Genomic DNA, 21,330 nt, shown 5'->3' with positions numbered 1-21,330 from the left:
CTCTCTCTCTCTCTCTCTCTCTCTCTCTCTCTCTCTCTCTCTCTCTCTCTCTCTCTCTCTCTCTCTCTCATGCACAGAAGAGAAAAAAAACAAGCCAGATTTTGCTTTCAGGAATATTAGTGATGTTATTCTCACTATTAAAGTAAATTGAGTGTTAAATACTAACATTGTTATTGACCAGGAATGTGCATTAAAAGTGTTGGAACCAATAACCACAGCCTGTCTAAGCTTCAGACAGCTTCAGCTTCCTATGAAAACCAATGTACTACAGTTGTACCATTAATAAGCTTCAGTAAAAGCAACATATATAACCATGAGGACGTGAAAAATAATTTGAATATTTAAATGATTCTTTACATAGACAGCTTAAGCAGTTAAATGACAAAATGCTGAAACAATTGTTATCATATTAGGTTTTAATAGAAGGCATAAACAATTAAAATATTAGAATAACATTTTATAGCTTTTCTAATGCAATAATATGATGTTTAAAATAATATAAACTATAATTTTATATTTGTCTGATTGAAGTTCTGTTTTTTCCTGTTTTGTTTATGCATTTTTATGCATCAGTTATTAGCATTCATAATAGCTTATATAATACATGACAAATTCATGTTTACAGCACCCTACCCTCCCTCCTCCTGCTCATTGTCATCTCACAGACACCACCACGCATATTGACCAATCACGCAAGGCTTTAACAGAAAAAAAAACAACAACAATTGGTTCACAATCATTCACTTCAAAGAGCCGGCTCTTATCCCCATCTCTACTCCCAGGGGAGAAGCCAGGGGGTGGCCAAGGCCATGGTAAATTAATCTAATCGCCACCACCGCTTTGCCAGCAACTTTTTTGCTGAACCATTTCTGTAGGGACGCAATTTAACTGCGCACCTTGAACAAGTACACAAGTAAACAGATGGGAGCAGTAATGCATTCAACTTGAATATCAACCACAACACAATCATGCTGTCATGAAGATGTCAGAGGTAAGTGTACAGGCAGAATAAAGTTTAGTCACCATGTTTGACATGTTTCTTGTCATAATGTATGTATATCTTGGCTGGCGTTCTGAAGATGAAACAGAGCAAAGTTTAGCGAATTTAGGCTGTTAGCAACAGGAAAGTCGCACAATGTGTGAGTCTCCCTGCGAAGGACTGGCGCCCCCTCCAGGGTGTGTTCCTGCCTTGTGGCCAGTGGTTTCGGGTAGGCTCCGGACCCACCGCTGCCCTGAACTGGATAAGCACTTGCAGGCAATCAACGAATGGTTAATTCTGAGCACTAGCTACATCCTCAGTTATAAGAGGGAGTCCACGTTTTTCCACTGCACAGGTTATAGGTCATTTTACAGGTGATAGGGTTAGGGTTAGGGTTTTATTATACAGTACAAAAGCCTAGCATTCTTCTCCCCCAGAAGTTAAAATGTTAATGGTGTGTAAACATGCCAATGTTTCAAACACCCAGCTGTCACTTTCCCATCTTTTTCAGCGGCTGTTCTATTGCTGTGCTGCATGGAAAAAGTCATGGGGAAATGGGCCTTATGGGATTTCTTCAGCTCTGGAACAGTGGATCCACATTCCACCCCTAGCTGTGTCTGTGCCTGCCCACCACTGCTGCATTCTCCACTGCTCCATGTTAACTATTCCAAAAATTCCTATATAAGGCTTTCTTCCCCCATGGAAGACCACTGGGTGGAGTAGTGCTCATGCATGCACACTTTAAAAGAACTGGAGGGAGGAGGAGGAGGAGTAGAGGGAGAGAGAGGAGGGAAGGCAAAACGGGAGAGAGAGGGAGTGAGTGTGGGTGGGGAATAAAGCTGGCAAGCAGCTGATTTGTCAGGAGGCTTTCCAGGAGCGCTTTGCCATTCGCGTCCTAGTGCTTATGCTGTGTTGAGCCCCTGTAGTCGCCTGCCCTCCTTGCCCTGGCCACCGTCCAGTCTAGAGCACGCCGAGAGAGAGAGAGAGGGAGAGAGAGAGAGAGAGAGAGAGAGAGAGGGAGGTGTATTTCAGACAGATAGAGTGCAGAACGTGTAGCAGAAACAGGAGGGAACAGTAAGGCAAAGTTGCAGAGTGCAAACAAGGACAAAGCTAAATCCTCTCACCTCTCCTTTATCTCACCTGCAGCTTGATAGTCGTTCACTATGGAGGTGCTAGAAGTCCCCAGTCTGCAGCTGGACACTCACGAGCATCACAGGACCCTCACTGAGATTTCCGATGATGAAGTCAATCTGCCACCATCCGATGATGAGGAAGAGGCTGCCACCACCTCAGAGCTCAAGTCCAAGGAGGCTGTGGAGAAAGAGCAGGCAGGGGAGGAGGAGGAGGACAAGAGCCCTGGGCAGATGAATGGTGTGATGATTTTGTCTCTACTGGACAAGATCATTGGGACGGTGGACCAGATCCAGCAGACACAGGCGGGCCTGGAAGTCAGGCAGCAGGAGATGGAGCGGTCAGTGACTGGCATCCAGGGTGAGCTCACCAAACTGACCAAGAGCCACACCACCACGGCCAACTCTGTGAACAAGATGCTGGAGAAAGTGAGCAAAGTGAGCGTGAACGTGAAGACAGTGCGAAGCAACCTCGAGAAGCAGGCTGGCCAGATCAAACGCCTAGAGAGCAACGAAAGTGAGCTCCTCAAGAGGAGGAACTTCAAAGTCATGATCTACCAGGTGTGTGTGTGTGTGTGTGTGTGTGTGTGTATCCATGCTTTTTGGGTGTGGTTCACATAAAAGTGTGCCCTAAAAACATGAAAATACCATTTAATAACATAGGTTACTTAGGGTTAGATTCCATAACTAAGATGTTAATCAGACAATGTGCATGGGGGATGGTTTGATGTAGTAATATGTTTAAACTGATTAACCCATCATCCCTTCATGTTTTACTACCTTTCTTTTATTTGATATTAATCAGCGTTGTTTGCTTAAATGTGTGGTGGATGTATGATTGGGATCCAAAATACGTAAAACATGTTTTTTGAGTTCGTTATTTAATGGAAAATTCCAGAATGTGAATCCTTGGAAGAGGAGTATTAAATGTGATGCTCAGACACACTCCTGCTACTAATCACTCCTTGTACCACACCCAGTTCAGTTCAGTAGCAAACCTTCTTTCAGTCAAGAGTTGTGTCTTACACTGATAAGTTTATATGAGATGCACTGACACATGTTTTGACTGCTTTTGGTTTGTCAATGTTCAGATTTGGGTTTTAGAACTTTTTCTAGCGAAAATGCAAAGCAGAAAGTGGTGTGTGTGTGTGTGTGTGTGTGAGGGAGAGCGAAAAGAGGGGAGCATGTGTGTATCTGTGAGAGAGAGAGAGTGAGTGTGAGTCAGAGAGAGAGAGAGAGGAGCGTGCGTGTGTGTGCGTGTGAGAGAGAGAGAGAGATAAAAAAAGAGTGGAGCATGTGTGTGTGAGAGAGAGGGAGAAAAGGAGTGTGTGTGAGCGAGCGAGAGAGGCTTGTAGGTTGCTGCCTAGGCTCTGTGTCTGTACTTAGGTTCTTGGATGCTGTAATTGGTAATAGCTTGCAGCTTTGCACAGTGGCACAAGAATATTCAGAGTTTCCACATACTGAGTCACATGGGGTCGAGGAGGCTGCCTAATGCTCTCTTACAAAGTATATGAACAAGAGCAGAGTTCTAGAATCAGAGAGAAACCTTTTTTTGCCCAAGTAAGCCACATTTAATAACCAAACTCCATATTCTGTGTGCGTAGCTGATGTAGGATATTCTTGTCCTGTCTTTTCCTTACTGTTATCTTACCTCACAATTCAAACATAAACCTCTCAGTTCACTCAAGTCAGTAGAAGATCCATTCATCCACTGAAAAGCTCATTCTGACCGTAAACCTGATTTTAAAAGACTGATAATACCTAGTTATGTGTAGAGAGATGAATCCTTATAGCACAGAAAGTATGGTTTTACCCAAAGAAATGCATTTGTTCATAAAACTAGATCAAGTACTAAATACTTTTTTAAACTCTATTAGGAATACATGAGTTATTACTTTTAAACTACTGTTTAAGATAGCATCACTTCCTCTGCTTGCACTGTGCTGTTCATATTAACAATAATGTCACACAGTCAGCAGCTACTAGACTCTATAAAATGAGTGAAATATGGGAGGAAGTTATGACCAAATTTTTAAAATATCATTTATTAAAAAATAAAATAAAATAAAAAAAAACCTTAAGTCACATAAGTTTACACCTGCATGCACACGGACACCTGCTGTGAGAAGTTCACCACTTTTTTCCCTTGATTAAACCACACATTTGTGTTATAAAGTTGCTGAAGGTGGAATGTGGGGACTTTTATTGTCTGAGCTGTGGGCTGCACGCTGCAATTTTCTCAAAAAATTAAAATTGTGTCCAATCTTTGTTGTGTTTGATGTTGTCAGTGTGTGCTTAGTATTCCCTCCTGCCTTCCTTACCCACGCCCCGCACTTGTGAACTGTTAAGAAGTCATGTGACTGAGTTCACAGGTGTAAACACTTACCTCTTGTTATTTAGCCTGCTCCTATTGGTCAGCGTTTGTCGCTAATTTTGTGTGTTAAAGCTTGTTTGAGATAAACTGCGCCTTGCCTTGGTGGTCAACGTGGACCGCAGCCACCTGCAGCCCACGTGAGCTCTGGCAGATCTCACGGTATTTCATGACATGAACTACATCCTATTTAAAATAATTAAGTAAATAAACTCACTCTATGAGAAATTGTGGCATTATTACTGTACACACAAGGTCTTTAAGAGAGAAAACTGAGATTTACACTTTAAAACTAAAAGAAAACAAACGTCAGAAGTTTCAGTGGAGCTTCAGCCAATGAGAGTTAAACTCTGTTGTCATTAGTCTGTCTCTCGTCTCGCGCAGCTCCTGGGGAGCAACTACAGCTGCTGGCTTTGGAGGCTGCAGCCGCCTCGCACGCATGAGATTATAATGCTGTGTGTTATCGTGACGTATCGCAGGCACAGGCGCAAGCCAGACAAGAAACTAACCAGCATGCACCGCACTGAGACAGACGCGATCGGTCTGTGCATTCGAACAGATCTTTTTTTATGTTTCTATGTGTTTCCTCTGTGCTTATAGTGACAGATGTTACAATTACTCTGAAATATTATAATAAATAAAAAAAACTCTTGTTAATGCAACACGTATAATTAATCTGGAAATGTTAATGTGTTATTTTTTAAGAATATATAAAGCTTCCAAATCATTGTCATGCTTCAATGATCTGCAATAAGATACAGGTGCCCCAACAATGAGTTGAAATACTGCTGCCTTTAAAACCTGCCTCTAACACCTTCATTTTTAAATATCACCAGATATATTCTTCTGCAATTACAAGCCAGGCATCAGAACAATAACAGAACCATTTCACAATGCAAAGTATCCTTTAGGCGTACTTTGTTCTATATCTCACCATTGTCTTCACTGAAGAAGCCTTACAACTATGAAGCTTAAAACCATTTTATTAAGCAGGTCTCAGAAAACAGCAGTGAATCCCTGTTGTTTTAACACAGGAAAGGCACTAGATCAGTGGCTCTCAAAGTTTTAAGATGATAAGACCAAAACCTCTTTTGCATTTACCACTTATCATTTTAATGAAAGGACTGAGCGTTGTCATGCAGTGGAAGGGACTTAATCAGTGAGCTATAAAAAGTGATCTGGCTCAGTGTCCATTTTGTTACGGGTCTTGGTCTTGTTTTCTCTTTGGCAAGTGGTAAGCAAAGTTAATCAATTCTGTGTGGCTTCCCTGCTTTTGCAATCGTCAACCTCACACTGACAAATGTTCCTTGTGATTTGGAAACACAGATAGCAGTATACTTTATTGTGAATGTGCACTGCTTGGGATCTTTAAGGTGATATTTGCCACATTTGGTCTGGGTGTGTGTGTGTGTGCATTCTCTGAAGGGAACATGGTATAGTCTAAACTGGTAACTTTTTTTGTAAACTTTTAACACAAATAAGTGTTCTGCTCTGTGCTCCTTGTACAGAATTTCATGTACTTTTTCCCTCTGCGTGTGTGTGCAAGGGGGATTCCTATTTCATGATGAAACTCCTGAATTCCTGAGTGCTTGAAAAAACTTCCATAGCCAGCCCCACCCAGAAAAACCCTCTTCTCTGCACTCTCCTTGAGTAGACTCCTAAAAATAAAGGTGCTACAAAGGTGCTTCTTTTGGTTCCATAAAGAACCAATTTTGCTGATATGTTCTTCACACTCACACATCTCTGAAACATAAGTGGTTCTTCTATGGCATTGCTCAAAGAACCTTTTGTAGCACCTTTATCTATGGCACCCCCACACAAACACTCATATGTAACTGCTGATGGCATTGTGACCATCTCCATTTTATCAGTTCTTCTGGGCTAGAAAATAAGATGGACGTCTTCCACAGTTAGTAACGTTTCTGTGGACGTGGTTTGAGTAGCCAGTCTGACTACTGGCATGTGTTTTTTGACTGTGGCAGAAACCGGAACACCTGGAGGAAACCTATGGAGACTTGGGCAGAACATGACGCAGGGTTTGAATACACATCTCCAGGACCCTGGAGCTGTGTGACTGTGACACTTCCTGTTTTTTTAATGGACTGTGGAAGTGGACATGGAAAATGTGTTTAAAGTTCTTGGTGAAAAATATGAACGAACTTTAACAACTCACCTGGCTCTCCATTGATGCCCTTGGTCGACACAAGATGACAGAGCATTAGAGACGGGGACCAACAGTGTAATTGGATAAACCAAACTCGCTATCTGATTAGACCAATTAAAGCTTTCCTATTGGTCAATTCATTTGCCGGCAAAACAGGGTCAAAAATCTGCATTCACAGAAAGAGGTTCGCACGTACAGAACTGGAGATGTGTGCACAGATTTGAAGCATCCCAGCAGCACTGATTCACACATTCACATTTCATTTCATTCATTCTATATGTTAAAGATGTTTGTACGTATTTGTGAATTTGAATTATTTTTTGAGTTATTGTTTATTTGTTTCATATTTGTGCATTTAAATTGTGGATTTATGTAGCTGCTCAAACACAATTGCAAATTTTAGTACGTTTGTGAATATTGTTTTCCAATCTGAGAATATTTTTGACCCTTTTTTGACTCCATAGAGAGAGAGGGATACAAACAGGAGAGAGGTAATTGAGGTGTGGTCTGTTCGTGAAGCTCTGTTGACTACAATGATTCATCCTTCATGTGTTCGTTCAGTCTTTTTTCTTATTTTCTTTATTCCTCTCTGTTCTCGTTTTCAGTCTCATGGTATCTTGCGTAACACCTTCTCAGTGACTTAGTTCTGCCATAATTAATTATTAATCAGTGTATGTTTAACTACTGTTTTAAGCTGAGCTGCCTTATATGACACTGTTACATAAATGTCACATCTATATAATTTATTTGGCATGCATTATATGGCCGTAAACTCTCTCTCTCTCTCTCTCCATCCCCCTCCCTCCATGTGGTCAAGATAGTCCAGTCCATTCTCACATTAGTAAAATGATCAGCAAGTATGAGGTGAAACAGGGAAGAGGGATGGGAACTGGAGAAGGCCTGAGGAAGCTATAAATACATTCCATTGAATAGCTGTGGTTGAGAGCTCTGAGTCATGTTTTCTTGTGTTTCTCTCTCTCTGTTTTATCCAGGGCTTTTCCAGTCTAGCCAAGCCTGAAAGCACGTAGAGCAACAGAGCTTGGAGAAATCCTCTCTGCTCTGTTTGGACTTGGCCCACGGGGCCGTACATGGCTTTATTCACTCTTGGCACTCATCACTGCTTTGTATTTTTAGCCAGTTTGGGTCTTATAATTCTTCGCAGTTAATCTCTGCGCTTGTAGTAGACACAGAAATGGCTTGAGGGGTCTCTGGCCTGTGCCTGCAATGTGAATGCTATCTTCTGGCATTACTTCTATATTCTAACACACACACACACACACACACACACTTTTTTCCACAGTTCTTCTCTTTTTTCAGAGGTGCAAAGCCTCTTCGATATTGGTGCTGTTATTATTATTATTATTATTATATTATTATTTTAAACTTATTTTCCTGTTTTGAGGCATTTCCAACGCTGAGAAACACATGACACTCTGCACAGGCCCCAAACTTCAAATACATCAAGCATAGGCTAGGGTGTGGTTCAAGAGCTGCATAACGCCTCCAAATGCAGAAAATGGTCAGGATGGAGCTGGTCAGATGTGCACCAAATTTGGTTTGCTCATTGATCACATCACACCAGACAAAGAGAACATTGATTTATCTGACTCCACCCAAAAGGTAGTTGGCAATTTTGGGTGGTATTGACTTTCAAGTGTTCACGTGGTGTTTTCTGACACTTACGATGTTTGAAGACTCATAAACCTTCACAGATCATCTGGTGCTCAGATGTGATTTTGCAGCTCTGTTTAATCATTTCTATAGTGCTGCCGATTATCTCAATGTGTATTTGATTCCGGTTGAAGGCTGGAAAACACATGAAAATCTGACATTATAAACTTGAATATAGCAACAATTACATTAATATAGCACAAATTATGATGTAAATTTATAGGGAAGTAAAGATGTCCTGTGCTGTTCTCAGACCTTGTCTCTTCATTGTTCACTCTTGGGATTCCCGTGCGTACACCATAGTCCTGCCCTGTGGAAACTTTGACCCTCCCCACGTTTTTGTCCTTCACAAGAGACCAGACAGTGACTGCCCACAAATTTTTTTTGTATGCAAGGAAGCATGAATGGTAAGGTTTAAGGTGGAGTGGTAAAATTGATTGAGATGATAACTACAGCTTCAGAGAGCTGACTAGGAGAGTCTGATATTACTGGTGCCTGGCTCTACTTGCCAGTGAAATTCCTGTTTTTCCTATGCTCCAATATCGGAGGAGCCTGTTCTTTGTAGCCTGGATACGGGTTAAATTTTTTAGCATTTGTGGACTTTAGTTTTATAGAAAAGCACTATATAAACTTGATATTTTATTAGAAGAGCCTGGTTGAGCGAGAGGGCGCTGAAGGTAATGTCGCTGTCACACAGCTCCAGGGTCCTGGGTTTACTCTTACTCTCGTGTCTTGTTCCTTGCTTCAGCCGTGACATTAATCTACACAGTTTTTGCACCAAATCAATTGACAAAGCCTCATTCATGAAACCTTCCTAAAAGCAGGAGAAACTGGAAGGTAATTTATGAGTAAAATAGACACAGCCAAATTTTCCCCCAGATTCACAAACACTAAATAAACCCTAGATGTATTAAATAAAACTGTGTTGGTGAATTCCAAAGGTTCACAAATTAGGAGGGTGTGTACGTCCCTTTAAAATTAATAATAATAATTAGCATAACACTATCATATCCACTTCAATGAATTTCTAAATAAAATTAAGTAAAATGCCTTCAATATTTTTACAGAAATGCAAAAGGGTTCAACGGTACTGAGTAGAAATTGACATTTTAATGAAGTGCATTCAAATGGTCACATTTTATATTAATTCTATATATTTGTTGCTCACATAGGGGAACTTGATATAGCAAGGCTTTGTACAGGTCATTCCATCTAAAGGCTGAATTATACATTTGCGACAGATGGTCCTGCACAAAAGCTAAAGGCTCTTACTTAACACAACCTACTTCAGTGGCAGCTGGTGAAAAATAATTGAGGTGGGGCTGCAAACAATTATGTTAGCAGTACCATTAATAAGACAGTATTAGGGATTTCTAAGATGCCATGTATTGTTGGATCATATATAAAGACAACTATGTGTGTGTGTGTCTGGATAACTTTATTTAACGTAGATTCTTCACCAAATATGTTCTCTGTGCTAAATTTTAGAGACGACAGAGATCTTCTTGAATGTGGACACTGCAGGAATACTTTGCTCTGATTAGTCACTAGTAACCACCAGGTCATTACCTGGTCTGAAACTGTGCCTTATTCACACATAGGATCTATGAGCCTGAAAAAAATTGGAGCTTCCAGTTTTAATGATGTAGGAGTTGAGAAGGATGTGGTTCCTATGGTCGTTATCTATATTATCTATATATTAAACAACATGGTGGTGCAGCAGGTAGTGTCTCTGTCACACAGCTCCAGGGTCCTGGTGACTGTCTGTGAGGAGTGTGGTGTGTTCTCCCTGTGTCTGCGTGGGTTTCCTCCAGGTGACTGTCTGTGAGGAGTGTGGTGTGTTCTCTCTGTGTCTGCGTGGGTTTCCTCCGGGTGACTGTTTGTGAGGAGTGTGGTGTGTTCTCCCTGTGTCTGCGTGGGTTTCCTCCGGGTGACTGTCTGTGAGGAGTGTGGTGTGTTCTCTCTGATATAAATTCTGTATGAAAAATCATAAACCTCAGAAATGATATTTCATCACAATCTCTCAGAAAAACTTAAGCACAGCATTTAGGCATAGGATCAACTATGAAAACATGTCAGTTGTATTTTAGTATAATTCCTCTATATTATTTTTCTAATGAAATCTGTTTCTTGAATAGGGTCATGCTCAGTGTTGTATCCCATGGTGGGTGTGCTCAGAGGACATGTTGGCATTCCACACAGTCATAAATCACTCTGTAAACACAGCTCTCTCTGCACTCCCATTGTTATTGGAAAGAGTAACTCAACAGCACCATGGCAACAGTGAGTGTGGTTGGAGGCAGAGTTCTAAATCACGGGACAGGATGGGGGGGATGCCACAGCGGCCTGGCAGGATTATGGGCCCTGGTACAGTAATGCTTTTGTAGGATAATGGGCACAAGTTTCATGATCATGGCAGCATTGCATGTGATCTCTGAAGCACCAAAAGGAAGATACTGTTAAAGCTTATAAACAACAATAAACATGGTAGACATATTTAAGTGTTCTGTGCAACGTGACAACACTTATGTCAGATTAGATAATGAAATAACGCAAATAAGATCAATATCTGACCTGATATTGTATCATGAGGAAAAATGTGTGTGTGTGTGTGTAACTTCTGGACTTTGTGGTCAAATCCTGTGATCAATGTCGTTTTAACAGTGACTAAAAATCATCTCTCTACAGAAAAATAAGTCATTACTGTTTTTCAAAGAGCTCTTTCTTCTGTGTCACATCATGGGACTGTACCTCAGTCCACTTACACTTTCCTCTTTGCGCAGAGATATTATAAATATATTTGCCTTTCTTGAAATGGTGTTAGGAGAAGAGCTGGAATGTTGTAACACTGATCCTCAGAGTTGCTTGAACATACATCTAAAAGCATTCCATACCCACTTTTGCATGCTTTCTTTCTTCTGTTTTCTCCTTTTTCGGTCTGTGTCTCTTTCCCTGTCCACCTCTGTTTCTCTAGCTCCCCTTTTCTATTTCTGTTATGCAACTGCCTCTTTCTGTCTCTCTCCCTCGCTCTCCACTTTCTGATTTACATTCTCGTGTTTCCTTTTCCTGGCTTTACTGGGTGATGTAAGGTATGAAAGGGATTCCCTGCTACATGTACCAAATGTAATATACCTGGGAACCTCCCTGCACACACTTCACTTCCTCTCCTCCAACTGTGAGGTCACCCTGAGCGCGGTGCTCTGAGGCTGGAACAGGATGGCTCTGAAAAGGGAGGGTTCCCCTCATGGCAACGTAGTTGGCTGCAGTCAAACAGAACTTTTCATATGTGGTTAAAGAGAGGGGCCTCTGTTACTGTGTGGAAACCTTCCACTGTCCACACACACCCACACACACACACACACACCCACACACACACACACAGTCTTGTATCTGTGAAATGTGGGGATGTCTTAACATTAACATTTTCCTATGTACTTCTAGCTTAACCCTAACCCCATCCCAGACACTTTGAGTATTCTGTATCATTTGATTAACATGGCTATGCATGGAAGTGGTTCTTGGCCTGACAAATACAAATGGTGAAAGACATGGAGAGGTAGGTAGGGGCTGATAAACAGGGGAATGTTTCTGCTGACTGGTTGCCCTGAAGCCAGCTGATCTCAGCATATGATTGTGCACCCAAACTGGGAGGGAGAGAGACAGAGAAAGTAAAAGCTATTATACAATAACCAAACCAAACACATATCACAGTGGCAGCTATTACTTTTGCCACCTCACATATGTGTATGTATGTACAAAGCACAAACTATGCCAACCTCCACTGCAAACCCCACCCATCCCCCTACTCTCCTCCTCGTTCCCTCTGTTATGACTCATGGCTCATGGAAAAGTTTTCTGCTCTGTTTATATTACAGTTAGTCTGGTCTCTCTGAGCAACCCAGTGCGTGTGGGTTTTCACATGTGAGCATTTGTGCAAGGAGGAGGAGAGCCTAAATGTGTCAGGAATGGGGCTTCACAAATAGACTAATTCAGACAGCTGATAGTTCATGAGAAATGCGGTGAGAGTGAAAACTGCTAAGAAAGGAGAGAGAGATGTGAGCTTGTACAGTTCTCAACCATAACACACCGCCCAGATAAAACTCAGTATAGGTTTATTACATAACAAAATTAAACATATTTTTTTTCTCAACCAACTGCTAGGTCCTCACTAGATGGGTCAAAACATTTTGCTCATATTTCACCAAACCAAAATGCAGTCTCAAGATCACATTCATTGTCTGTAATCCTTATCCAGTTCAGGGTCATGTTGGGTCCAGAATCATTGGGCGCAATGCAGGAACACATCCTGGAGGGGGCGCCAGTCCTTCATAGGGCGACATACACACACACAACTACGGACACTTTTGAGTCTCCAATCCACCTACCAACGTGTGTTTTTGGACTGTGGGAGGAAACCGGAGCACCCGGAGGAAACCCACGCAGACACAGGGAGAACACACTACACTCCTCACAGACAGTCACCTGGGGGAAACCCACGCAAACACAGGGAGAACACACTACACTCCTCACAGACAGTCACCCGGAGGAAACCCACGCAGACACAGGGAGAACACACCACAGTCCTCACAGAGAGTCACCCGGAGGAAACCCATGCGGACACAGGAAGAACACACCACACTCCTCACAAATAGTCACCCGGAGGAAACCCACGCAGACACAGGGAGAACACACCACACTCCTCACAAACAGTCACCCAGAGGAAACCCATGCGGACACAGGGAGAACACACTACACTCCTCACAAACAGTCACCCGGAGGAAACCCACGCAGACACAGAGAGAACAGACCACACTCCTCAAAAACAGTCACCCAGAGGAAACCTATACAGATAACACACCACACTCCTCACAGACAGTCACCCGGAGAGGGACTCGAACCCACAACCTCCAGGACCCTGGAGCTGTGTGACTGTGACATCTACCTGCTGCACCATTGTGCGGCCCAATATAAAACATATCCTAAACCATCACTGACCACACACATTGTAGTTTTACAGTTACAGTCTGTAGTCTACCTTTACCCCCATTTCATCATATTCTTCAATGGTTAAATCCCTGCTGTTCCCTCCATCCAAAGCATACCTGCTCTGTAGGGTTCTTGACCATTGAAGAGCAATAGGAAATGGGGATAAGAATATAGAGAACATTCTAGACCACATTCTGTAACTTTACAGTGCTCCTGTATTGTCAGCGGAGCTAATAATATGAGTGTAGATAAAAGGAAGGTGTGCATAATCTGGTGGTCATTTCATGTGTATATAAAATATATCAATTATAACAAGATAAATGTTGCTTTACATAGTGCAACCATGTTTATATACATACATATAGAAGGGGACATATTGCAGGGGATGTGGGAGAGAGAGTAGTAACAACATGGTATTTCTGATGCACTGTTGCCCACTCTGTGGAGGGTTTTATATGTGTTTTGTTTATGTGTCATTAGTTATAACAGTTGGCGTGTAATGTGTTGTATTTGTGTTCTGTATGTCCTCAGGTTGTTTTATGCCCCCTGTGGTCATCTACCTTTGGAGTTAGGCATTAGTTACCTCTTGGCAGTGCTTTAAAGCATGGTTCGACCATTAAGGAGCAGTGCAATCTCAGTGTCTATGGATAGGGTACAGTACTCACACTTGCACAGCAAATGTGAAGTAAACCACCACGGGAAAGTTCAATGCCTTTATTTTGAGAGTTGCCTTAAGCTGGGAAACTTTCTTTCTTGCACTTTTACACACACACACACACACACACACACACACACACACACACACCGAGTCCTCAGGACCAAACATATTTCCCTTCCTGTTGGTGGAACAGAACAATGAGACATTAATGAGATGGGCAGGGCTTTGACTTCTGGCTGGATGAGGTGATTGCCTGACTTCCTGTTACATGTTTTCCATGTTCCTGTCCTTTTTTTTCCAGCATCTTTGAAAGAATGTTGTTTACACAGGAACTGCTCGGCCTGGTCCCACACTAATTAATATACCGTGCATGATGTCGGGCTTATGAAAATGTTTTTTCTGTGCATTGTATTCATATGTTACTTGAATCTGAGTCTTCAGAACCAGGCAGAATGGGTTGATTGGTACGTTTTTTGCAGAGGCACTGTAGCTTGGTTGTTGTTGTTCATTTATTGAGTATTTTATTAGACATGCAGTTTGTAATGTTTTTTCTGGCTCCGAAAATGAATGTAACATGGTTGACTTGAAATAAATTAAATATTTTTATAAAAATAGATAATTAGATTAGATCTGTTTATTATTTGCATCTCAAATATCACTATTCTTTTCCACGTGAACTTCATATTCTCCCACACGAGAACAAATTTTGTAAAAGTAATTTTTTTAATATCATTACATTACATGTAGAAAGCGCTGTGCTGAAAGCTGAGATAATCATAAAGGATTCATCAGCTTTCCTGATGCCCACGTCTTATGGGTGAATTACTTTTCATTCCTGTGTGGTATTAAGGGAATTATCACCCATAAAACCACCTTAACCCTGACTCCAGTGCATTTCCTGCCATCAGAACTATCCAAGATGCTCGTCTCTCTTTCATCACATTTTTTACAACACAACTGAGGACAGTAAAAAAAAAAAAAGACAATGCTTTCTGAAACTGAGTGATTCAGTGCATTACACTGATGGAAAATATTGCCTCGTTCACTAATAGGCCAGATCTTTTTTGTTGGGTACAGGAACCAGAGGTTTCCGTGAATGGAATGCAGAGAATGAGAGTAGGGAGAAGGCCTGGGTGGGACGGAGGTGGAAGGGAAAGGCAGGGAAAGAATGAGAATGGAGAAAAGGACAACAAGAAAGACAGATCTTCTTTGGAATTTAAGCACCACACCAGCTGTGTCCATGCCCGGAGTCCTTGGGGTGGTGAGAAAGCAATGTTTTCTGGGTGTGGAGAGCAGCTTCTAAGCTTCTATCTTATGTGAGTTGACTTGTTTGTTTCTTTGTACGTTTTGATCAAGCAAGTTTGACATTAACATGTTTACTGATTTTTATCAGTAGCTCATATTAGACCCTGCTAACTTTCTTCATAAACATTAGAAATGCAAGTGGACACAGCAGCACTGTTGTGTCTGATCCTAATGTAGCAGCGTGACACACACTAACACACCACCAACATGTCAGTGTCACTGCAGCGCTGAGAATGATCCACCACCCAAACCACACCTGCTCTGTGGGGGTTCTGACCATTGAAGAAGAATGATAGGGTGAAAGGGGGCTAACAAAGTATGCAGAGCATCAGACAGACTACATTCTTTAACTGTAGAAATAGAGTGACCGGTGTGGACAGTGGTGCTGAGAGAATAAACAGTGAGCTTAGAAATAAAGAAGTGGCCATAATGTTATGGCTGACTAGTGTAGGTATATACTGCATTTCCTTCATAATGTACTTCATTAGTGTATTTTATGTGCTGCTCCTTTGATACCAAATATTGCACAATGCTGCTTGGCACATCATTAACTTCCACATGAAATGGCATGTGAAAGGGATATATTGCAAAGTTGTAATAGCAGATAACACCATATATAAAGAACATATTGTGGAGCGAGTGAGTGTCTGTTTCTCTGTGAAGGACGGGCGCCCCCTCCAAGGTGTGTTGCTGCCTTGCGCCCAATGTTTCCGGGTATGCTCCGGACCCACCGTGACCCTGAAGTGGATAAGGGTTACAGATGATGAATGAATGAATATCGTGGAGTACTTTTTGTGTCCGTGGGTCTCGTGCTATTTTGTTAAAAAAAAGTACTATTACAGCGTCATGTTCTAGGCTCTGATACGTAGTAAATCAACTGTACTCTCGTTAGCATGTAGGAGAATGCAAAGGCTATGTACTGTATTCATGTAACTGCTTACGTATCTGTAGTAGATCACTATCATTTGCAGTGCAGGCCTCAAACAGAAGGACCATTAAGAGGACTAAATAAAGACAGGATACTGGCGGAGCTCACTCTTCAAATCTTGGCAAAGGAAGATGACACATTTTTCTCTGCCCTCAGGGAAGAGACATCACAGTGGAAAAATAAATGGAGAAAGGGAGAGATGGAAAAGGGGTAGGGAGTATAGGTAAAGGGTAAAGGAGGGGTTATAAGGAATAGTTGAGACTGAGAATGATGAAATACCAGCGGGTGAAAGTACTTCAGCAGTAAAATCACACACACACACAGAGAGAGAGAGAGAGAGAGAGAGAGAGAGAGAATGACTGCTTATACGTTTCTTCATTGGTTTTGGCCTGATTTTTGAGCGTTACATTCTGGAAGTGTTCATTAAGTGTGTGAAATGAACATCCAGAATTGAACAGCGCTTACAGATTCATGAACCACATACAATTTACATTGCCGTTATTGCTAAATACAATATTGTAGCTACGTTTCTACCTTTTGCAATATACCCATCCATATTTTGCAAAGTTTTGGGTCATATTCTGTTAAGATTAAGTTTGTTTCCCCATAGTTTAGGGTCCTGGAGACACATGTGCTGTATTTATAAAGCATTTCAGGTTACAACATGACTTAAACTTGGTCAATCATTGGTAAATCATTGCTTCCTACAGGTAATACATGAATATGCATGACTTCAGCATGTCTTAATGCAGGAGCAATGTATTAATTCATGTAGTAATTAAGGTATAAATATCATGTGACATGGGTTTTCCATGATGCTCATACAGGTTTTGATGGTAGTCCTCAGATAAATTGTGGTAAACACTGACTGGCCGTTGAACACCTCATAGAACAAGAATGTTAAGCATTACTAAATCATTCCTCCTCCATGTTTCCTTGATGTTTGTGGCCCCCAAAGTAAAGTGGTGAAATATTCCATCTTTAATACTGTTGTGTTGATGATGAAATAACAGAGGAATTAAGCAATATTTCTTTATTTTAATCTGAACAATATGTTTGGAGGAACTCGCATCATTTACCAAAGCTCTCATGATAATTAATAATAGTAATTATTATTATTATAATAATTAAAAAAAAGGCTTTGTTTGTGATGTGGAGGTGCAGCGGGTAACGTCTCCTTGGGTTGTGGGTCTGAGCACTGCTTCTGGTGACTCTCTGTGAGAAGTATGGTCTGTGTGGGTTTCCTAACACTTAATAGTATTACTTAACAGCAGGTAAGTGTGTGTGCACTAGAGTTGAGTACTTACCTATCTGCCTACACAATCCTCAGTGACTGACTCTCTCTCTCTCCCTCTCTCTTTCTCTCTCTCTCTCTCTCTCTCTCTCTCTCTCTCTCTCTCTCTCTCTCTCTCTCTCCCACTACAGGATGAGGTGAAACTTCCCTCCAAAGTCACAGTGGCCAAGTCCATGAAAGCGGCCCAAGCAGCAGAGGGCGAGAGCGAGCTGGAGCTCAAGGCAGCCATAGAGGAGGGTGGTGAAGATGGGGGAGAGAAGGCTCATGTGGATCTGTCCTCGGATGAAGAGGTAGAGATTGAGGAGACCATTGAAGAGACCCGGGCAGAGCGAATCAAACGCAGCAGCCTTCAACGTGTCCAGAACATCAAAACAGTCTTCTCCAAGGAGAAAATGGAAAAGACCAAACAAAAAACAAAAGAGAACCTGGAGAAAACCAAGCAGAAAACCAAAGAAAACCTGGAGAAGACTCGTATGAAGACCAAAGAAAACTTAGAAAAAACCAAGCAGAAGACCAAGGAGAACCTGGAGAAGACCAGGCAGAAGACTCGTGAGAATCTGGAGAAGACGCGGCACAACATCGAGAAGAAAATGGGCAAGCTCAGCACCCGCATGTCTGTCAATCCAGAGCGGAAGGAAAAGCTGAAAAGTTCGCAGAAGAAGGTGGTGAAATCTTTCACGCCTGATCACACCATTTATGCTCGATCCAAGACTGCCGTTTACAAGGTGCCACCTTTCACCTTCCATGTGAAGAAGATCCGTGAAGGGGAGGTGGAAGTCCAGGGCACAGAGATGGTAGAAGTAGGTGGGGAGGTGGAGGAGGTCAAGAATGGAGTGATGGAAGGAGAGGAAGAAGAAATGGAGCTGGAGGGAGGAGAGGCATACGAGAGAGAGGAGAGTCCTGAGTTGCTGGAGACCGTGGAAGATTCAGAGCTAGTGCTTGTGGATCAGGATCAAGACAGAGACAGCGACTAGACAGGATTTTTGGAGTGGATGTGTTTGGGTTTATTGCAGAAAAGAATGTGTGTTTGAACGTGTATCTCTGTGCGCGCGTGTGTGTGTGTGTGCGTGTGTGTGTGTGTGAGTGTCCATATCACCCCATAGTTTATGGAATGGTCATAATTAGATTAAGGGTTACTTTACTTACTGGTAGAAGTGGCCTGATTGCTCAGTTAAGTGTGGGTTAGGGTTAATGTGAGAGAGGAATTTGGGTTGATGACACTGCCCCATAAATTGTTTTGACAAAAAAAAAAAAAAAATCATTAACTTGACAGTAAAGTAAAAAGTTTTTGAGAATGTCACAGTGCCTTAAAATGAGCAAAGAACTGGTGCTTCTGTGGAACTTGTACGTCTTTTGTGTTTTTTTTTTTGTTTTTTTTTGCCGCCCTTAATTAATTTACTACCATCACATGTGCACCTATAGCTAGTCTAGAGTCTAGTCAACACACTTAATCACGTATGCAACAAAGGGAAGAGAGGGAACAGGTGAAGAAAAAAAAAGCATCTGGAAAATTGATTCTGAGTCATAATTTGTATGTATCGTATGTTAAGTGCAAAATTGTCTTTTAAGAGGCACAGTTAGTATTATCTGTTACACTGAAGTTTGTCAGTTTTGTTTATTATTATTTCTTTTCACTTTTTATGAGGATCATAAAGTTTGATTTTAAATAGAAACACCATTTTCATAAAAGCTCAGACATTGAACAAAAGGTAAATATAAACAAAATGCAATGATGTCCAGATCATTAAAACCCTTCATTTAATTGAATATGAAATTTAAAGACATCATTTAAAATGTTGAAACTGAGAAACTGATGTTTTTGGTTTTGAAAAATATATTCCAATTTTGAATCTGATCCCAGCAACACATTCCAAAAAAAATCCAAACAGAGGCATGTTTACAACTGTGCTGCCAAGTTCTTTACTATTTTAAGTTAAGAAATGTTATTTTTCATTTGCTGCACTATTTGCCAGTGCAGTTTGTGAATGGTGAACCCTACCCATCTTTAATTTTTTGCTTTTTTTAACCTTAAGCATGTCACTAACCTTTTGTCCATAAACTCAGTGTATTTTTCTGAAGCATTACACAGTTTTACCTCTATCGTTTTTGCCCCATACCAGCCTTTCTGGGATGAGTTGCTGGAATCTGTTTCAAAAAACAGCATCCATTTTTTTTCCAAAAAACTAAATTTATCTGTTTTTACAGTTGAAATATTTTGTATTATTTTCAGTTAAATATACGGTTTAAGAGATTTTTTTTTTAATTTACTGTTTGCGTTGGTCTTCAAACCTCCCTGTTTAGAGCAGGAAACTGGGATTGGATTAAAAATGTTGACGTTCATCAGTTTTTCCATTGCTACAAAATGCATCAGCTTACAAGGTTGGGATTTAACGCTGATGTAGTTACACAAAACTAGAGTGACTTCAAGTGACTCAGTCCTGTAGTGATCAGGTTACTCTATCAAGCTGAATCAACCCTTTGTATAGGAGAAACTTAAATAGTATGGCACCAACATTTATAGATAGTAAGAGCACAAAGTACATAATATGAAACACATAAGTGTAATCATTCTAACGTGTATCAGAAGTCGTAAAAGGTAAACACTCGTGTCAATCCTGTTTATACCCTTCGACATTTTGTAACAGAAACAATAAAATGGGACCGAGCTGCCTGTTATTGCAGATGTAATTACAGTGAAAATGTGACAGTACACTCGCTAATTTCAATCTATGTCCTAGGGAAACCTTTCACTACATGCAGGACTTCAGTAGTTCTTTGTGTAATAGCACGGCAAATACAGCAACATGATGAGCAGTGATAAGAATACCTAGGACTGAGAGTGAGAACCACTTCATTCCACAAAATACAAGTAGCAGGCTTGCTTTGTATTTCTTACATTGCTCAGATATCAGTGATTTAATAGGTGTTCTTCATCACTCTTTGTTTGCCATATTCCTTCCACATTTGTTTTTATATCAATTTTTTGCTTGTTCAAATTATGATGTACATGTATTCTGTCTCTTGTAATGTCACAGTGCCTACTAATACATTAATAAAAGTCTTATACACAAATGTTTTCAGTGATCAGAAATCTAATTTCTAATTTCTCTCTCTCTTTCTCCCAATCCCAATCTAACATTCATTCATTGTCTGAAACCGCTTATCCAGTTCAGGGTCGCGGTGGATCCAGAGCCTACCTGGAATCACTGGGCAAAAGTCCAAGTTGCCAATCCACCTACAAACATGTGTTTATGAAGCGTGGGAGGAAACTGGAGCACCCGGAGGAAACCCACGTAGACACAGAGAGAACACATCACACTCCTCACAGACAGTCACCCGGAGGAAACCCACGTGGACACAGGGAGAACACACCACACTCCTCACAGACAGTCACCTGGAGGAAACCCATGCAGACACAGGGAGAACAAACCACACTCCTCACAGACAGTCACCCGGAGGAAACCCACGCGGACACAGGGAGAACAAACTACACTCCTCACAGACAGTCACCCGGAGGAAACCCACGGAGACACAGGGAGAACACACCACACTCCTCACAGACAGTTCTTTGTTTATCTGTCTTGTCACTGAATAGTGTAAACAAGAATCATAGTTTTGTTTTAGTGTGTGTTGCAATGGTATGAGCGGATCAGACACAGCAGTGCTTCTCGAGATTTTAAACCTTGTTTCCACTCACTGTCCACTCTGTTAGACACACCTACTTTGTTGGTCCACTTTGCAGATGTAAAGTATGATCCCATGCAAGATTTTGCATTTTTAATGATCTGTAAAATATTTTATTTAGTAAACAATTCATTAATTACTTATCAAAATATTACTTATT

General features: G+C 41.2%; 1 protein-coding gene across 1 annotated transcript; it reads left to right on the top strand.

Annotated features, from left to right (window-relative positions):
• Positions 1-1,899: 1,899 nt before the first annotated feature.
• Positions 1,900-20,550, top strand: cavin1b (caveolae associated protein 1b). Its single transcript, XM_066668705.1, has 2 exons — positions 1,900-2,670; positions 17,618-20,550. The coding sequence occupies exons 1-2, from the start codon at positions 2,143-2,145 to the stop codon at positions 18,458-18,460; spliced, it is 1,371 nt and encodes a 456-aa protein (XP_066524802.1). The 5' UTR covers positions 1,900-2,142; the 3' UTR covers positions 18,461-20,550.
• Positions 20,551-21,330: the final 780 nt, after the last annotated feature.

The sequence above is a fragment of the Hoplias malabaricus genome, chromosome 1, assembly GCF_029633855.1.
Source record: "Hoplias malabaricus isolate fHopMal1 chromosome 1, fHopMal1.hap1, whole genome shotgun sequence".
Lineage (NCBI taxonomy): Eukaryota > Metazoa > Chordata > Actinopteri > Characiformes > Erythrinidae > Hoplias > Hoplias malabaricus.
The sequence above is the reverse complement of the archived record's forward strand: the minus strand, read 5'-3'. Positions and strand labels throughout refer to the sequence as shown.